The sequence below is a fragment of the Microplitis demolitor genome, chromosome 7 (assembly GCF_026212275.2).
Source record: "Microplitis demolitor isolate Queensland-Clemson2020A chromosome 7, iyMicDemo2.1a, whole genome shotgun sequence".
Classification (NCBI taxonomy): Eukaryota; Metazoa; Arthropoda; class Insecta; order Hymenoptera; family Braconidae; genus Microplitis; species Microplitis demolitor.
In genome coordinates, this window is record NC_068551.1 from 3,415,070 (window position 1) to 3,434,552 (window position 19,483).

At 30.6% G+C, this 19,483-nt stretch overlaps 4 protein-coding genes across 4 annotated transcripts in view; 3 read left to right on the forward strand and 1 right to left on the reverse strand.

Annotated features, from left to right (window-relative positions):
• Positions 1–2,637, forward strand: LOC103576868 (ribonuclease H2 subunit B). Its single transcript, XM_008557283.3, has 4 exons — positions 1–545; positions 709–1,233; positions 1,506–1,729; positions 1,996–2,637. The coding sequence occupies exons 1-4, from the start codon at positions 455–457 to the stop codon at positions 2,083–2,085; spliced, it is 930 nt and encodes a 309-aa protein (XP_008555505.1). The 5' UTR covers positions 1–454; the 3' UTR covers positions 2,086–2,637.
• Positions 2,638–2,751: 114 nt separating this feature from the next.
• LOC103576869 (bystin) lies at positions 2,752–5,317 on the reverse strand. The gene is made up of 3 exons (XM_008557284.3): positions 5,068–5,317; positions 3,889–4,820; positions 2,752–3,044 (listed from the first exon to the last, which is right to left on the reverse strand). Exons 1-3 carry the CDS (start codon positions 5,206–5,208, stop codon positions 2,828–2,830), a joined length of 1,290 nt encoding a protein of 429 aa, XP_008555506.1. The 5' UTR covers positions 5,209–5,317; the 3' UTR covers positions 2,752–2,827.
• A 104-nt stretch (positions 5,318–5,421) lies between these two features.
• On the forward strand, positions 5,422–9,289 carry LOC103576870 (DNA replication licensing factor Mcm7). Its single transcript, XM_008557285.3, has 4 exons — positions 5,422–5,651; positions 5,718–5,926; positions 7,144–7,307; positions 7,399–9,289. The coding sequence occupies exons 1-4, from the start codon at positions 5,612–5,614 to the stop codon at positions 9,161–9,163; spliced, it is 2,178 nt and encodes a 725-aa protein (XP_008555507.1). The 5' UTR covers positions 5,422–5,611; the 3' UTR covers positions 9,164–9,289.
• A 240-nt stretch (positions 9,290–9,529) lies between these two features.
• Positions 9,530–19,483, forward strand: part of LOC103576871 (division abnormally delayed protein) — a 44,216-nt gene continuing 34,262 nt past the window's right edge. The window contains exons 1-2 of the mRNA XM_008557286.2: positions 9,530–10,343; positions 15,948–16,088. Coding sequence (XP_008555508.1) covers positions 10,148–10,343; positions 15,948–16,088 — 337 coding nt within the window. The 5' untranslated portion in view covers positions 9,530–10,147. The remainder of the gene's footprint in view (positions 10,344–15,947; positions 16,089–19,483) is intronic.

Consider the following 19,483-nt stretch of genomic DNA (forward strand, 5'->3'; position numbering starts at 1 on the left):
GAAGGTTGAATTCTTCTCCCTCAGAGTTCGGTGAAGTTCAGAGACAGTAGTCGAGGGTTGAAAATTTTTCGCATGTGCAGTATAACAATTTTAGTTAAATCGTGTTGAAGAAAAACAAAAAAAATAACAAAGATCCAACATAACTGCGTTATTAATATTAATATTTATTTAAGTTTGACTCTTGGTGATATTTATAAATAAAAAACCTGTGAGATTGTATGTGTACTTGTGAAAATGTGGTTTAAATTTAACCACTACAATATATCTGATAATTTGAAGCTTGAAAATATTATAAATTTATATTTACAAGTATCGGTCACTATAGAACCACTTGTGAAAAATGGCTGACCTGTGAATTTTTTCTGTCATATTTCGATTTATTAAATATAAGTATTGAAAAAAAAATAAAGTATTATATTTTTTTTTAAATAACAAGATAAACTGACAGGTTATCATGCCTCGAGTTAAAGGATCACCTAAAAAATGCGTAAAAACTTCATCAAATTCTAATCCTGCTACCAATGCGTGGGTTTTTCTCATGAAAGGTAAATAAAAAAAAAATTTATATATATAACATAAAAGAATAATAAAAGTTGCGATCAATCTTTTGTGACTGTTTCTATTGGCTGAATAAAAGTCGATATCTTATAGATTTTTATTTAAATTATATATAAATAATATTTATCTTTATTGATTATTATTTTCTAGGCGAAGGATTAGAAGGCAATGATGGAAATATACCGGATGTTGTCAAATTACGGCACCCTGCGTCAAGTCAACCCGCGATGTTTTTATTTAGTCCTGGTGATTTGACAGTACAGGAAGTACTGACGATTGACGAAAATAAAAGATCTTGGTTTGTTGATGATAATGTTAAATCGGATGGTAAAATGCATCTGTCGACTCCAATTGATCCAATATTTCTTGTGTTACCGTACTTGAGAAAATCACAGTATGCTGTACCACTTGATCAGCTTCTCAGAGACGAGGATTATCCGGAAACAGAAAGACTAGCGCGCTGTCAAAATTTGAAATTGTCTCTGGTGGCTGATCGTCGTGGTGATGAATCTCTGCAAGCTTACAAGTATAATGAAGAAAAAACTTTAATTTGGTTGCAAAAAAAAGTCGAAAGAGTCGCTGAGATACTCAGACAAAAGGGTATTTATGTTTCTCCGGGTGCTGTCAGTGCAAATTATGTTAAAAGTAGTAAATATGAACCTGCTAGTGATACTGGTAATTATTTTTCCCGCTTAAAATTATTATACTCAAGTTAGTTGACGTCATATAATTTTTGAATTTTTTTTAAAATGATAAATTATAAAAAAAAAATATTTAAAAAATTGCACTTGCAGTTTTCTAATTTTTTACGCGTACATTTTAGTTTTTTTTTTTTTTTGTAATGAATATGTGGAAAAAAAAATCTGAAATTTTTAATTGTCTTCTACTTCGGGATCATTAAAAATTTTTGATGACTTGGATCAATAAAATTAATTTTTGAATTTCAGAATACTTAAGATACGCTCATGGTATTGTTTCGGAGTATTTGACTGAAGATTTGTCAAAAAAATTAGCCCAGTTTCTTAATTTACCAGAAGAAATAGAGAATAATCCCAAGCGAAAATTATCAAGCCCTAAAGATGTTTCAGATAATAAACGACCGAAAAGTGAACCTGCTGAAACGGAAAATCCACCGAAAATGCGGGCTCTAGATTTAACTAAACCCGAAAAGGTTTGTACATTAAAGGGCATTCTGACAGTGTCCCCACTTTTCAAAAATATTTAATAACTCAACTGTCATAAAACTTTATTAAGTATTAAAAAAATAATTTAAGAACTTTTTAATTTAATTAGTGAAATTTTAGTACAACTGATAGTTCAAAGACATTGAATATTTTAACAAAAGTGGCGGGGAATTGTCTGAGAATGTCCTTAGGAATAAAAATAAAAAAAAAAAAACAATTTAATACTCATACTAATAAAATAAAAATAATTTAGGTGACAAAACAACCGACAAAAAAAGAACTTGCCCGTCAAAAAGCAGCTGCTGGGTCGAAAAATATCTCATCATTCTTCAAGAAAAAATAAATATATTCATTAGATAAGACTGTCTCTGTAGGTTGGATTCGTAACGTTTTTAATGAATCCAACGATTTTTATCGGTGTTACTTAAATTAAATTTAGATTAATTTTAAATAATAAACTTATAAATAAACGAAACAGCGAAGCTAAATAAACAACAATAACAATACCAACACATCAACATCTTGCTATAAATTATTTGCTCAAGAGAATAGTATTGAAATAATAAATAACTGCAGTGGTACTCTTGACTCTTGATTCAAGACATGCGCTATTATAACTCTGAAAATCAACCAGATTTTAAAAATATAGGTTTTCATGTAAATAGTCGTGTGAATTATTATTTTATCATACAAAGTATACTTTGTACAGACTTTTGTTGTTGTATTACTATTTTTATTTTATTTTATTATTATTGTTTTAATTATGCATTACACATAACTCGTGTCAATCTCCTGCCAAATTAACCATTTGATACTTTTTATCGATTATTATTTAAGTCTGATTAATACATCATAAAATACATATTTGTGATTAATGATTGTGCTTCATCAAAATTAAAAGCATTTTAGTATTATCAATAATAATCTTCGATGTTTAAAAAGATAAAAAAAAAAAAAAAACAAACAAACCAAGACTTAATAAAGCATTGAAAAAGTAAATACACTAATGTCTTATTCATTAATCATTTTTTTTATTAACAATGAGATATTGATACATTTAAAGATACAAAATAAAGTTTAATAATTTACGCCTCCATGGGTTCTATGCCTTCGACGTCGCGGCATTTCGCGTGCTGTAACTCACGTCGTATTTCAGCTGTCAATGTATGATGGTATTGTTTTTTAAGCAACTCCAGTAACGCTTCTTTCTGTTCTGAACTTATGTCACTTTTGTAACGCTGGACAAATGTCAGAAGTGATTGATGCCACAAGACTGGTAATTCTCGTGTTTCTCTTTCCATTCTGTAATATTTAGGTAATTTTTATCTTAATTATAATTATACTTTAAAAAGTCTTTTATTAATTAGTATATTGCACATTAAGGGAGACAAATAGGACATTTTACCCGCGTGTATAATTATCTACTCGAGCCGAAGGAAAGAAGAGAAGAAATTCATACTGTTTTTTTATGAGTACACAAATGATAAAAAATAACGCATGCGTCATTCTTCTCTTAAATAGAGACTAAAATTTAAACTCTTAGGCACAGATCTGGCGAAAAATTTATAAGGAAAAGACCTAGTACCCGATCACTTTATATATTTATATATCTATATTTAGTAAATATAAATATACAAGTATATGAGTGATTGGGTACTGTGACATGTCTACTCCCAACATCTCTATTCAAGGAAAATGATTATAATTGAACTCATTTACTTTTTTACTCAGCCTCAACTCAACTAAAATATTTTTTAACTCAGTTATACTTTTACTTAGCTTCAAATGGACTCAGCACAAATTTTACTCAGCTACAACTCTACTCACAAAGAATTGTTATTTTATCGATAGACTAAAATACGTGAGTAGAGTTGTAGCTGAGTCTAGTTGAAGATGAGTAAAAAAGTAAATAAATAGAGTTATAACCATTTCCCTCAAGTAGAGATGTTGTGAGTAGACATGTAACACTGCCACTAGGTCTTTTACCTTACATACCACAAAGGAAGGTATGAAATCCTTAGACGCGACTTGGAATGCCCTACTTTCCTCCCTAGGTGTAATATTCTAATATAATTTAAAATTAATCAGCTGGATAATTAGAATATTTTCGGACATTTTCTTGGTAAATGACAATAATAATAATTACCTGAGGAAATGGAAAACGACACCATCAACAACACGATAAGGTAGTGCGTATTTTTTATCCAAAAATATCCTAATAAAAATACTGTTGGCTCCGGTGTAACCCATTTCAGCAATTTTCAACAAAGCTGCTGATGATTCGTACATGGGGATCGAATTTTTACCAATTATTGAACCAATGATAATGGCTTCTCTCAGAGTACAGTCACCTGACTCGAGTAAAGGGAGAAGGAAACCTTTCATAAACCCTCTGGGTTTATACAAAGCTTTCCTTACCGCTTGATACAAGTGGAAGTTCAATCGTTTGTATTCTGCTAAATCATCACGTATACGTGGAAGCAGAACTAGATTGTAAAATCTCTGGGCCATGTTTTCTTTGAGATTAGAAGCAAAAATACGCGTTGCTTGGTACATAGCAGCAGCTGTCCAGCCAGGCGGGTCGGTTATGTAAAGAATTTGCTCCCAGTTTTTTAAAGACGGTATGAATTTAAATATTTTTGGAAGCGGACCGCTTCTGTACTTGGACAAAATATCTTTTACTCCTTCAAAAGCTGACTTTACCACCGGATTTATTTCTTCCATCTGCACAGAACCAACGTCAGATAACTGGGTCTGGATTTCTGTTTTCTTCTCGTCTAATTTTTCCATTATAATGTCAGCGAGTGTTCTTGTTGGTGCTCGGCCACGGTCCATAAACATTTCCAAGGCTCTTTCGTCCGCTTCGTTAATTTCAATATTTTCATAGAACTCATTTCCCGTAACTTGTTCATCATCACTTGGCATTTCATCTTCTTCATCTTCATTAATTCCAAGACTCAGCTTAGGAGTAAACTTTCTGTGTGATGAACTTTCTCCATCTTCACCTTCTTCTTCTTCCTTACGTTGTTTATTTGTCAGATTAATGACTTTACTCGATACTTTTGAATCAACAAATTCCTATAAATAAATTGGAAATTAATAATTTAATAAAAGTATAAATAAATTACAATCCCAAAGTTAGCAGACAAAAAAAAATAAAAATAAAAATATGCACATGTAGGAAATTTAAAAAACTACAGGTGTAATTTTCTAAAATATTTTTTCTTAAATTTATGGTTTAAAAAAAAAATCAAAAAATTTTTAGACGTCAGCTAATTTCAGTATCATAATAAATTACAATTAAAAATAAAAAATAAAACTTAACCTCATCATCACTAGCACGATAACGTAATTTATTACGTTGTTTAGATTTAACAATACCATCTCCTTCTATTTGATCTGCTAGAGGTACTTTTTTAGGAATGTTATCACCTTTAGATACTCGAACTTTTTTCGCTTTTCCCATAATTTTAAATAATAAATTTACTGAAAATAAAAACACGTGTTCCTATAACTCCATTACCAAATAAAAATCAACTGAAACCTGGAATGGGTCTTTAATTTTTATTTTTAAAAATAAAAATGCACAGAATCCTCACTAGGTGTCTCTTCATCACCAGCTGGTATTGTCATCTGTCAACAAAATTTAGTACTTTCTACTCATTATTTTAATAAAACCCAGTAAACCCAGTACTGAGTACTCCATTAAAATACGCGGGAAAATAGTCAATCTAGAAGACGCGCACACCTGCATCTGCTAGCTTGGTCACCATTAATTTATACAAAATAGTGTAAATTACTTGCCAATTCAATACTCCTAATTATTTATAAATAAAAAATTTTAATTATAAAATTTAAAAAAATATAAAATGGCTACGAAACGTCTTCGTGATTATACTAAAGATAGAGGTTAGTAAACAATTATTTCTAACCATGAAATATTTATAACTATTTATAATTATTTAATTATTACAGATCAATTGAAAACATTCTTTGAGGAATTTGTAACAATCGATGATAAATCTGGTGATAAATGTTTCAAATATCGAGAGCAATTAACAAAATTGGCTCATCGTGAGCAAGTTGCTCTTACCATTGATCTAGATGACATTCATGAATTTGACGATGAGCTTGCAGAGGCTATTGCCCAAAATACTCGTAGATATGTTAATTTAATAAATGAAGTGAGTCAAGTTAAATAATAAAATATATGAGTGTAAATGTAGCTGACAATTGTCAATTTTTTACGAGTGTGAATGTACCAGACAGACAAATTTAAAATTATAAACAAATAGAGCAAATAATTAATAAAATGCACTTGTTAATTTTTAAATTTGATATTATTAATTATTTACTTTATTTATTTATAATTTTAAATTTGTCTGATGCCTGCTACATTCGCGCTCATAATTTTTTATATTTTTATATAAATAAATAAAATATAAAGGCGATTTCAAACCGGGTTTACTTTTTAATCCGGGTTTAAATTAGTATTGATAGTATATCTATATATACACTAATAATATATAGATATACAAATAATAATAATTAAAGCCTGGTTTGAAACACTGGCCCTAAGTAGAGTAAAAATTTTAAAATGCGTATTTTTTTAAATAAAAAATTAATACACGCATTTTTTAAATTTCATTTTAATTAATTCACTTATTTAAAATATATCAACTGTCCTATATTTGCTATATTCACACTTATTAAAATTAAATTTTAATTTTTTTATATGAAACTGAAGTTAGCTGACGTCTAATAATTTTTGGATTTTTTTCAAAATGATAAATTACACAAAATAAATATTTTGAAAAACTACGCCTAGTTTTTTAAATTTTCTACATGTGTATATTTTTGATTTTTCAACTTCCCGCTATGAAAATTGAAAGTTTCATCCAAACGTTTCAAAATCCTAGGATATTATTCTATTTTTAAACTGAGGTTCGCGCGCGCGCTTAGCGGCAATCAAAACTGCTCATCAAGACTTGAGTCTGATTAGATTTTTAAATTGATCAGTCGAGTAGTTTACGAGTTATACGAAAAGTGAAAATTGAAATTTTCTTTCTTGAGGTTTTTTTCGTATAACTCATAAATTACTTGCCCGATTTGCTTCAACGTGTAATCAGTTCTAAGCCTTGATAAGCCATTTCGATTATCGTTAAATATTTTCAAATCAGTTGGTTTTATTCCAAAGATATACGGAGAGCTCAAAAATTTAAAAATAATTCACCTTTCTGAGCTCGAAAACATCGAGGTTTTGGAGTTTGCCTACAGAGTCAACAGTTTTTTCGATTTTTTATTTTTATATTTGATTCGTTACAAAAAAATCTTTAAATTGTTAACTGTCCGCTAACTTCAGGATCATTTATTTTATTATAATTAAAAAAAATTTCCTTAGCTTGTTCAAGAAATCTTGCCTGACTACAAAGAACATCCGGTACCTCCAAAAGACGCTCTAGATATTTACATCGAGCATCGTTTGCTTATGGAAGCAAGAAATAGACATCCAGGTGATCAAAGAGATCCCAGGAACAGATATGCGCCTGAATTAATGCGTAGATTGTAAATATTTATTTTATTTATTTAGTATCAATGTCATAAATAATCAAATTCATTTATTTGTTTTTACCGATTGTGAATTTTAAATTTCTAGTGAGGTTTATTTCAAGAACTTTGACAACGCCAAGCAGCTTTCCGTGCGTGATATAAAGGCCAGCAGTATCGGAAAATTAGTAACTGTCCGCGGTATAGTAACAAGATGTACTGAAGTGAAGCCGATGATGGTATGCGCTACTTATACATGCGACCAATGTGGTGCCGAGACTTATCAGACAATCCAATCACTCAGTTTTCGACCTCTTGACATGTGCGAGAGTGACGACTGCAAGATAAATAAATCCGGTGGCCGATTATATATACAAACAAAAGGCTCGAAATTTGTTAAATTCCAAGAGATTAAAATTCAAGAGCACAGTGATCAAGTTCCCGTTGGTCATATTCCAAGATCATTGACTGTTTATTGTCGTGGTGAGACAACACGACACTGTTTACCTGGTGAGCATGTTATTTTCACGGGTATATTTTTACCAATTGCCAAAACAGGTTTTAATCCAAGCGCCGGTGGTGCTCTGCTGAGTGAAACATTTTTAGAAGCCCATCAGGTCACAACGTTGACTAATTTACAGACTGCTGATGACAGTAGCAAACAATTGACCCAAGAAGAGCTGGAAAGTTTTACCGGTGATGATTTTTACACAAAACTTGCATGCTCTATTGCTCCGGAAATTTACGGACTGGAGGACGTAAAGAAGGCGCTGCTGCTGTTACTCGTTGGTGGAACGGATAAAAATAAAGGCGACATTAAGATTCGTGGTAACATAAATATTTGTTTGATGGGTGATCCTGGAGTTGCTAAATCTCAATTATTGGGTTTCATAACTCGTCTTGCACCAAGATCGCAGTATACGACTGGTCGTGGATCATCGGGAGTTGGTTTGACAGCAGCTGTGCTCAAAGATCCGCTTACGGGGCAGATGATGTTGGAAGGAGGTGCGCTGGTACTTGCTGATCAAGGAGTATGTTGTATTGATGAGTTTGACAAAATGGCTGATGCAGACAGAACTGCAATACATGAAGTCATGGAACAACAGACAATATCAATTGCCAAAGCCGGTATAATGACACGTTTGAATGCGCGTGTATCAATATTAGCCGCCGCAAATCCAGCGTATGGTAGATATAATCCTAAGCGGAGTATTGAACAGAACATCCAACTTCCCGCGGCTTTGCTGTCACGTTTTGACCTTCTCTGGTTGATTCAGGATCGTGCGGACCGGGATAATGACCTTCGTTTAGCTCAGCACATCACTCATGTTCACCGTACAGGCTCTCAGCCTGTCACCGAGACCGAGGCACTGGACATGAATTTAATGAGAAGATACATCGCTCTCTGTAAAACAATTGACCCTGTTATCAACCCCGATATCACTGATTATATCGTCGATTCTTACGTTGAGATGCGCAAAGAAGCCAGAAACAGTCACGATAAAACTTTTACATCCGCAAGAAATCTTCTTGCTGTTCTTCGTCTGTCAACGGCGCTAGCCCGTCTGCGTCTGTCCACCGAGGTACAGAAAGAAGACGTCGCCGAAGCAAATCGTCTTGTTGAGATGTCCAAGTACTCTATCAATCATTCCGAAGTACAGAACGTCAATAAGGGTGTCAGTACTGCTAATAAAATATTCCAGCTGATCAGAGAAATCGCTGGCGACTCAAAGACTGTCAAAGTATCAGAGATTCTTGAGAGATGTACCAACAAAGGGTTTAATCAGCATCAAGTTGATGACTGCATCGAAGAGTACGAAGAGTTGAATGTCTGGCAAGTAAATCAAGCGAGAACACAAATAACTTTCCTATAAATATCATCCACTTTATTATAATTATTATTAATATTAAGAAAAAAAAATATTTTTGCATTTGAATTTTTTTGTCTCATTCTTTTTTATACATTTAGTATTGATAATAAAGTGATTTTTTACATAATACATTTTATTTAATGTCTTTAGTTATAAATTTAATAATGTATAAGGTATATTATACGGAGATGATAATGACTCTCTTGAATATTATTATTATTATTGTCATTTTTTCAACGTGAGCGGGAAGCTTAAATAGCTTGTTAGCGAGTGCGCATGCGTTTGATTTCCCCTTCCATTGGCGCCAGTACAAGCGCACGCATAAAATTTATCTTGTCTTATTGCAGAATCCAATCAGTTGCGCGCCGACAGTCTTACCGGCACTTGCAATTTAAATTATTGCAAGTATTTTGAAATAATAAATAATATACATTAATATGTATATATATTACATAGTTATAAACAAAATAACATAAATGAGAGACGATAATTAAGACAGTCGGTAAATAAAATCGCGTGTGTGTGTGTGTGATAATAAATATTTAAAAATACATGTCACTACCTCTCAAGTGCTAAAATTTGAAATTTTAAAAATACAAAACAAGTATTTAAATAATTTATCTTTACTTTAGTATTTATGCTGGTACCCGCGTAATTTAAATGTTTAATAACGAGTCTGTAATTTATATTAATTGTGAAGAAGAAATAATATTTTTACCGGAGATTAAACGATTAAATGAAACCGGTAATGTCGTTTAAAGGAGAGATTATCCGTACGATTATTCGCGAGTGGAAATCATTTTGACAGAATAATATATTTATTTATTATATATTTATTTTAAATTATAAATTTAAGTGCCGGTGATATATTTAAATAATTTCTTTAATTATAAATTTTAAATATTTAAATAATTAAAACAAAGGGTCGATTGTTTTTAGTCATTAACTGATAAAAGAAAACGAAGAAAAAAAGTAAATATTTTAAAAATGAAAGTGTTATTTATTACAATTGTGTGTCTGTACGCGGTCGGCGGTGTCGTATCACGTTCTACGAGATCCACGAGACGACATGGTGGTGGAGGTGCTGAAATTCCAGAAAATTGTCAAGCTGTTAAGCCTTTCTTCGAGAGTAAAAATATCTCTGTTGATTTTACAGCAATAACTAAAACGGACATTGCTGAGAGTAAGTTTACTTTTAAATTTTAATTTATTTATTTATTTTTATTTAATTAATTATTTTTAAATTTTTTTATCTGTACTCTCGGTAAATTAATTAATAATTCAATTACTATTTACATTTACATTTAGTAGGATAATAATATAGGGGATAGGATTGTTGGGATGCTGATTATCATGCTTCGTCAAGTGTAGTACACAAACTATACGTCAAAGCCCGAGGAATGTCAATATTGCAATTTGTATTGGGTTCAGAATGTAATTAGTTAATTTTTTAATTATTATTCAAACTCACCGGCTAAATTAAAGTCGTTATTTTTGTGTTTAACCGTGAATTACTTAATTAGTCATACTATTTTAAATTCATTTACAAGAAAGACATATATATGATATGTAAATATACAGATATTTATGGTATTATTGTTAAAAAAAAAAAAAAAAACAGTATTATGAACTACAAAATTTCGAACTTTTGTTAATTATTAAAGGTTTGATATCAATGTTCGAAATACAGTAGACCTCGTTATAAGACTATTAGTTTCTCTCTCAAACTATCGCGATATCTGATTTATAAAAAAGACAGAATAGTCTTATAACGAGGTCCGACTGTAATACAAAAATTTTGAAATTTTTTTATTGAAAGAGCAAAAAAAGATCACTGTTAAAATTTCAAATTTATTTACTTCACGGTTTTCAAGAAATAAATTTTAAAAATTTGTTCTTGACGAGGACGTAAATGGAAGTCAGAAAAAATTATTTTTAAATTAAAATATGCATTAATTTTTAAAAGTGAGTCAATTCATAACATAGTCTATTAATGAAATTTTTGTGTGCAGGAGTTGTAATCTTGAAAAAATACAATAGAAAATCCGGGAGATCCCCTGGAGAGATAATTGGTATCAAACTTCTGTAAGGACATTGGACAGTGCCCACTTTTTAAAAATTTTCAATGACTCGTCATAATTTGATGAATTGATGACAAAAAGGACAGCGTATTTTCAACGAGATTTGAAAAAAAGTTAGTTATCAATTAGGAGTTAAATGAAACTTCAGTTAAATCTTGCTGTCAATATTATAATTTGAATGTCAAATTTTTTGTTCTAAAATCTATACCGAATTTCGTTTAACTCCCAATTGATAACTGTAATTTTTAAAAAATCTGTGTCGGAGATAACTGCGTTATCTTTTTTTTAAATGCTTAAATATTTTTGTTAAGTAATTGATAAAATTGTACTACGGTTATTACAGTTATAGTTTATTGAATATTTAAAAAAGTCCGCCCACCCCCACTTTATAAAAATATTCAATTATTTTCAATTAACTGTCCTATCGATATTCCAACTTTATTAATTACTTAAAAAAATCGAGCATTAATTAGATAAAAAAGACGACGTAGCATGGATTCAAAAAAAACTATACTTATTATCAATTAAAATTAATTGAAATTTCTTAAGTAAATTTCAGTAAAATCATGTCAATTTTTCAAATTTTGTAGGCTAAAATTTAGTAATCAAATTTCGTTTAACTCCTAATTGATAACTTTATTCAATTAATGCAGTTATGACACTTGAGAGTCACAGTATACTTTTAAAAAGTGAAAACTGTCTAAGACTTCCCTTAATTTCAAAAACGCAGTTAATAAACTTAAAATCCAATTTTGTATAAATTTTAAAATTTAAAAAAATTTAAATTCGAGAATTTAAAATTACAAAACTGCATTAAATTAAAAAGTTCAGTGATAAATATTTAAATAAAATTCATACACGGAGTTTTATGTACACAAAGAAATGATAATATTTTGAGGATTAACCTCTCGACAATATTTTTTTGAAGTTTAACCTCCCGGCGTGCTTCCGGCGCGTGCCAAATAATAATCTAACGGATCTTGATGGACGTGTTGAGAGACCTTGCAACCGGATCTAATCGTGATTAAATTTTTTAATCCTATCTTACATACTCTTCTTTAAATCTATAGTATACTATACTACACCCTCATTCACCTTTCATTTCTTATCCTGTCCTATTAAATTCTCACCCGGTCACAAACATACATTCATATACATATACATTCTACACTTAACTTGTGATATATGACGATGCATTTATTAAACATATGGTGTCTTTTAATTTATCAGTACTTATTGCACTTGGTATTACAAGGCAAAAAGTAATAAAGAACCTCAATGATTGCTATCATTCAAAAGACATCTTTTGTATGCTACGCACATTTCGCGACAGACTTTTGAAGACTGGCAAAGCATACAAAGGAAGATATTAAGGCTTACATTATTGCATAGATATTTATATTTATATATATGTATATAAGCTCCTTTACATACATATATATACATATATATCTGAGGGGCTGTATTTTTTTAAATACTTTTTTTAAACGCGTTATTTGTGGTGACAAAAAAAAATAGACACAATATGTAGCGTGTGTTATTTGTTACTGTAAATCTGCTACAAAATACCAGTTAATATACGCCAACGCGTCGCGTATTTTAAACGAGTTATTTTTATCATTTAAAAAACCGTTTAAAAAATGTATTTTTAAATTTATCCATTTAATATTTTATCAAATAACACAATAATTTAAACGAAAAAATTAAATTTGTAAATAAATTTGCTTAAGATTTTAATTGGAGGTTCAAAAAACATTAGACTCTTGGGGTTTAAATGATTGACCGCATCAATTGCACCTTGTCATTGCAGTAAATATATATGTATATATATACATATAAATATATAACTAAGAACAAGTATTAATGTACAGCAGTTGGTTAATCGAGACAACAAGCAGTTTTGCGGCTGTCTGCGGGTGATTTGCTCATTTAGGTTAATTAACGCGTCCTCACAATCTTATAACTCTCTCACCCTCTCTCTTTCACTTCCCCTTTTCATCATTTCCTTCCTTCTATACTCAATCGACACACTAGTATACAATCTATACACATGTATATATGCAATATTATTCATACTTATTATATATACATGTAATACTTTGTGTAGTTGAAGTCCATGGCATAATTTCGAGGGCCTCGCAGCGACAATTTGCATGATTGACAATATTACACTGCAGGCGTTGGTTACTATTGATGATAAAGCGCGAAGGTGACCGGATAAGCCAATAACTATAATCCTCCTTCTCTTTATCGCTATATCCATTACTTCCTTTTCTTCCTTTTTAAATTATTGTATATATATTACGAGTATTACGTCTATATATAGATTTTTTATCCAATAAAAAATTATTTATTGCACAACTCAATTGCGAAGCAATGAGATGACTTCTTCTAACACTTACTCGGTCTCACTCATGTAAAAATCATATTTACATTTATTAGAATATACTTTTCTAGAACAAAATTCACTTTTTCCAAAAATAATGATCAAAAAAACTTTTGATGTACGTCAGTATGTACAAATGTTAGCAAACTTCAAAAATATACAACCGATTGAGCTATTATTTTTTTTTAGTTTGAATTCTTAAATAGATTTCTTTTGAAAATCAATTTTCAAATCCTTTTGACTTAATCATATTTAATAAAAACTTAAAAATGGCAATTCATACACTGTAAAAAATTTACAGAGTGAACGCAGATTAAATTCGGAGTGAATGTGAACCAGAAGATTGTGAATTTATTTTAATATTGAAATTCTGGTTTGTAGTGAATGCGGATTTCAATAAAACCCAGTTCACTCCAAAATTATCGCTGGAAAAATAAATTCCCACTACTCACTATGCGGAGTGATTTTTTCTCAAACTCTGGACCTCCGAGTGAATTTGAATTTAAATAAAATCCGTAATAACTCCGAATTTTGTACAGTGTGACAAATTTTTTGTCATTTTTTGGATCATTATTATTTATCATTTTTTTTTTTTAAGGAATATATCCGGCCAACTTTTTAAATTCAATTTAAAATTTCAAATTTTTAAACCAAATTAAATTCACTTTAAATCAAATTCAATTTTTTTTTGCACATCAGAGTGCACATCTATTGATCACTTTTTGAATGAGTAATCAAAGCTTCCACATTTAAATTTTCCAAATTTTTTTTTGCAATAAAAATTTACTAATTTTATTTAAAATTGTATAAATAACAAAGTAGTGACAATGAATTTAAAATATTTATACACACAATGTATTTATATTTTAATTTTTATTTATACACATACATATACATATATATGTATATGTAAAAACAGTGTACAGTGTACATGAAGAGTACACGTTTACGTGTAGAGACCAATGCGGCTTCCGGGTATGTCGAGTCTGAGGATAGATATACGAGCATGCAGCTCCGAAGCTCGAGTCATGCCGGATTCGAGACCGTGGCGTGTATCATTATGCTTCTCTACTATCCCAGTATATAATACGATCACCCAAGCGTAGTGTACACCAAGTTGAGACAAGAGTATGAGTAGAACCAGAGAGCAGAGACCAGAGACCAGAAACAGAGGATCTGTACTTTCTGTGCTTCCCGCAACGAGCATTGCATTGTTGAATAATCGAGGGGTCGAAAGGTGTCCGATGCCGGACGGTATCACGCCAAATAAGACGTAGACATCTATACACGGGTTACACGAAATTATGTTGCACGACAACATTCGTTATATTTATTCACTCATATATTTTTGTAACCAAGACAAGAAATTCATGAATTATTGCCTTTTTTTCTTCAACTCGGAAGTGGATTAATGATGATGATTAATGATGAACACTATAAATATATGTATACTATAAAGAAGTAAAGGAAAAAAACAAGCAAGATAATTTAACTATGCGCAAAGGGAGACCCGACAAACCTTTTAACATACTTTCGGTGAGTCAGCCGTGACCCCGATGCAATTTTCCGTTGGCTCATATACAAGATCTTACCCCATATACGATATGTACAAGAATTATTTCCCCTCTTGGCCAACAAAAACTTTTTTAATACCCTCTATATATATATATATCCATATTAATGCTCTTACACATACATCAGAAAGTATATAGATCCACATAATTTGTGTACAAAGTAAATTTTAAAAGAAGAAATATGTAGTTTTAATACACTCATCGTGTGTAGTTTAAATTAAATTTATTTAACGTTTTTTTTTTTCAGACGAACAAGCACGCTTTAAAGTGCTTCCAAAGATGCTTTTTATATAACAACAACAAAAACATAAAAATAAATAAAATAAAATGGAAAAAAAAATGTATAAGAGTTTTAAAATATAAATATAAATAGAGAGCGGAGAATCGCAAAGGGAGTAAAGAAGAAATAATAAAACCCACAAGCGTGAAAGCACTCTATATGTACTCTATATACAAGAACTATAAAAGAAATATAAAAATTTTCCGTGCATTTTCTCCATGATTTTTGATGCGCTAAGATTGTTCTCACTTACATTTACAATTTCTTTTGTCATTATACACACTTATATTTATATTTATATTTTATTTTACTTTTACCATTGTTTCGTGTCTATGAGAGGTTTTTCATTTGTATAACTTATAATAGACCGTTTGACTTTATCCTCTTTTTTATAAAAGCGGACTAACAATTGTAAGACTTTTTTTTATTTTATTTTTTAATTATTATCATTATTTTTGTTTTCCAGCAACATGCGGCGGATCATGCTGCAATCGTAAAGCAGAGGAACAATTACGACAACAAGCACGAGCTGATTTTCACAGTCTTATACACCATCACAGTAGAAGTTTGCAAGGGTTGCTCGCAACAACTGCAGATGCACTAAGAGGTAATTTAAATTTGTTTAAATAAACTTGTGTGCATGTGTAACTTTACTTAATAAAGTTATTAAAGTTTAATTTTACGTTAAATATATATATTATTATTTAATTTTTATTTGAGTATTGCGCAACTCGGTTGCGAAGCAACTAAATGTGTTCTACTAACGCTTACTTGGTCTCAGTTGATTCACTCACGTAAAACGATATTTACACTTGTTACAATATGCTCAAATATAACAGGAGTCGTATCATTTTAAAGACAATTTATTTGTTAATAAAACGAACACGATTTTAAGTCTATTTTTTTTATAATAATTATTAAAAATTAAAAATTTGAAAAAAAACCGGTGATGTCCGTCAGTATGTAAGGATGTTGATAAACACAATAATTTTTAAAATATACAGCTGACTGTTTTTTTTTTGCTTGAATTCTTAAATAGAAGCTTTTTTGAAAATTAATACTCAAATTTTTTTTTACTTGTTATTTTTATAAAATTAAAATTGACAGCTTTTTTGAAAATTACTACCCAAATATTTATTTACTAGTAATTCATAAAAAATTAAAATTGACAGCATTTTGGAAAACTACTACTCAAATTTTTTTTTACTTATAATTCATAAAATCTTAAAATTGACAGCTTTTTTGAAAATTACTACCCAAATATTGATTTACTAGTAATTCATAAAAACTTAAAATTGACAGCATTTTGAAAAACTACTACTCAAATTTTTTTTTACTTATAATTCATAAAAACTTAAAATTGACAGCTTTTTTGAAAATTACTACCCAAATATTTATTTACTAGTAATTCATAAAAACTTAAAATTGACAGCATTTTGGAAAACTACTGCTCAAATTTTTTTTACTTATAATTCATAAAAACTTAAAATTGACAGCTTTTTTGAAAATTTGCGGAGTGAACACGGATTAAATTCGGAGTGAATGCGGAGCGAAAGACTGCCTACCCGGAGATAATTTTTTGATAAAATTTACCCTACAATTTAGAGTAAGCCTGGGCCAAAAACAAAATAAATTCAAAAAAATTGAAAACTGATGACTTTTTAAAATTTTTTACTCTTTTTTATTAAAAAATTACTTGAAATTGGGTTGTTTTACCTCATAATTGAACACTATCTTCAAACGGAAGAGTAATTATTCATCCAGGCCCAGTTTTACTCACAATTAACGAGTAAAAATTATTAGATAATTCTCCCCGTGTATTTATTTTATCCCCTCGAAGTAAAATTTACTCTGACGGGGAATTTAGTTTTATATTGAAGCCCCGATTCGGAGTAAAATTAACTCCTGAAGGTTTATTTCAATATTAAAATACCGAACTGGAATGAATGCGGATTTTAAAAAAATCCAGATTACTCCGAAATCGAGTGATTTTTTCTAAAACTCCGGAAACTCCGGACGGAGTAAATCCGGATTTAAATAAAATTCATAATCACTCGGAATTTAAACAGTTTAATGCTCTGTTTAAAAATATATGAGATTACATAAATTATAAAAATAATTAAATAGACACGGGGTAGTTCGCGTTATGTCTCTATGTAATGGAAGTGAAGCTTCCCTTGAATCGACCGCGTGAGAGACGAAAGACCGAGGGAAAGGAAAGGAAGAAAAATGCGGTTCGGCAACCGTTGGAACTTAACCAAAACGAGTGAGAAGGAGTATGCGAAAGTTGTGTTGGTTTTTAAAGAGTAAAGATTTAGTGGTGTAAGTATGTAATGTTGATCTGAGCTGGATGTGGTGTAGAGTCGAGCTACATAAGAAGAGAAAAGGGCGGGCAGTTTAGGTGTAGTGTCGTGTGTTGTATGCATGTGTGTCCACGGTTCGGATCGGAGTTTAGTTTTGCCAATACTCAGCAAAAGAGTTTGAGAAGTGAAGCTGGAAGAAGAGAGTCGGAGTATAGAACTTGAGAGGAGTAAGAGAAAGAAGAAGGAGATTAAGAAGAATCAAAATAAATAAATTTTTGTGGAGGTGATCAGGAGAAGAAGGAGAGAAAGACCAAGACGGTTGGCTTTCTCGCGCTCCAACGAACGGTCTCTCAGCTACTCGCCGTATAAGGCCACGTCGCACAATCCTCGCACGCCCGGGCGAGAGTAGTCTACTGAAGAACTCTCTTTCTCTCTTTTACTTATTTGTACCTTCTCTCCATTCCTTACTCTCATCTGTGAGCACTTGGCTTGCTCGTGAATTCGTATCGAGTATCGCAATTAAACCGATTGCTTGATTCGATATATTATATACATATACATATACATATATATAACTCCCGCTACTTTTAATTCATGAGCATATTTTTTATACATGTAATGTCATATATTATTATTATTTAAATATTTTAATTCATGACATTAATTTTGAAATTTTAATTTTTCATAGTGTGAGGATGAATATTAATTAATAATTAAATTTATAAAATATATAATACATATATTTATGTAATATAAATTTAACAGGCACTTGGCGTGCTCCTGATGCATACTTGCATAAACGGATTTCAAATACGTGATCGGTGAAACCGATTAAATATCGCAATATCATCATCTTTTAAAAGTACTTTACGTCATCAATATCAATAGACTTACATCTTGATTATTAATTTAAAAATATATATATATATAGATATGAGAGCAATTTATTTAATTTATTTATTTGTTGATAATTGATAATGATAACATTTAAAATTTATAAAAATTCAATTAAAAGAAGCAATTGTAATAAAGTAAGTAACAGGCGTGGCCATAAAAGTATCAGGAAAAATGTGTGTGTGTGTGTGTGTGTGTGTGTATATGTATATTATGAAGATGAGGATAGTGTGGAGTGTAGACGATAGAGGTAAACGAGTATAGAGACGAATGTGAAGAGAATAAAAGGAAATTTGGAGAAAGGGTAAGGGTGGAATCCGGAACGAAACGCCTACGCAGAGACTATCGTGTGTGGAATCTCGATCGGACTATCTCTGCAACCCGTTTGCAAGCACTAAAGCACTAGATAGAAAATCCTTGACGCTATATATATATATATATATATATATATATATATAAATATTTTGCTCTTCTGGCACGGATTTACGTGTGCAATCTCAGTCCTAGTTTGGAAACGATTGCACCCGTTTACTAAACCCGCGCTCAAAATTACCGGACAAACGTCACTTGAATCGTGATTTATATATTTTAAATAAAATTGTCTCTAGTTTTTTATTTATATGATAAAGATATTATTAATTTTTTATTTTAAAGTCGAATATTACTAAAAAATTTTCGGAGTAAACGCGGAGTAAATTTGGAGCGGATTACTGAGTATCTATTTAATCATCTCTAGATGAAATTTACCCGAGGGGAAGTTTATATGTACACTGTAAAAAAACGGGAGTGAATTTGGAATGAGTAT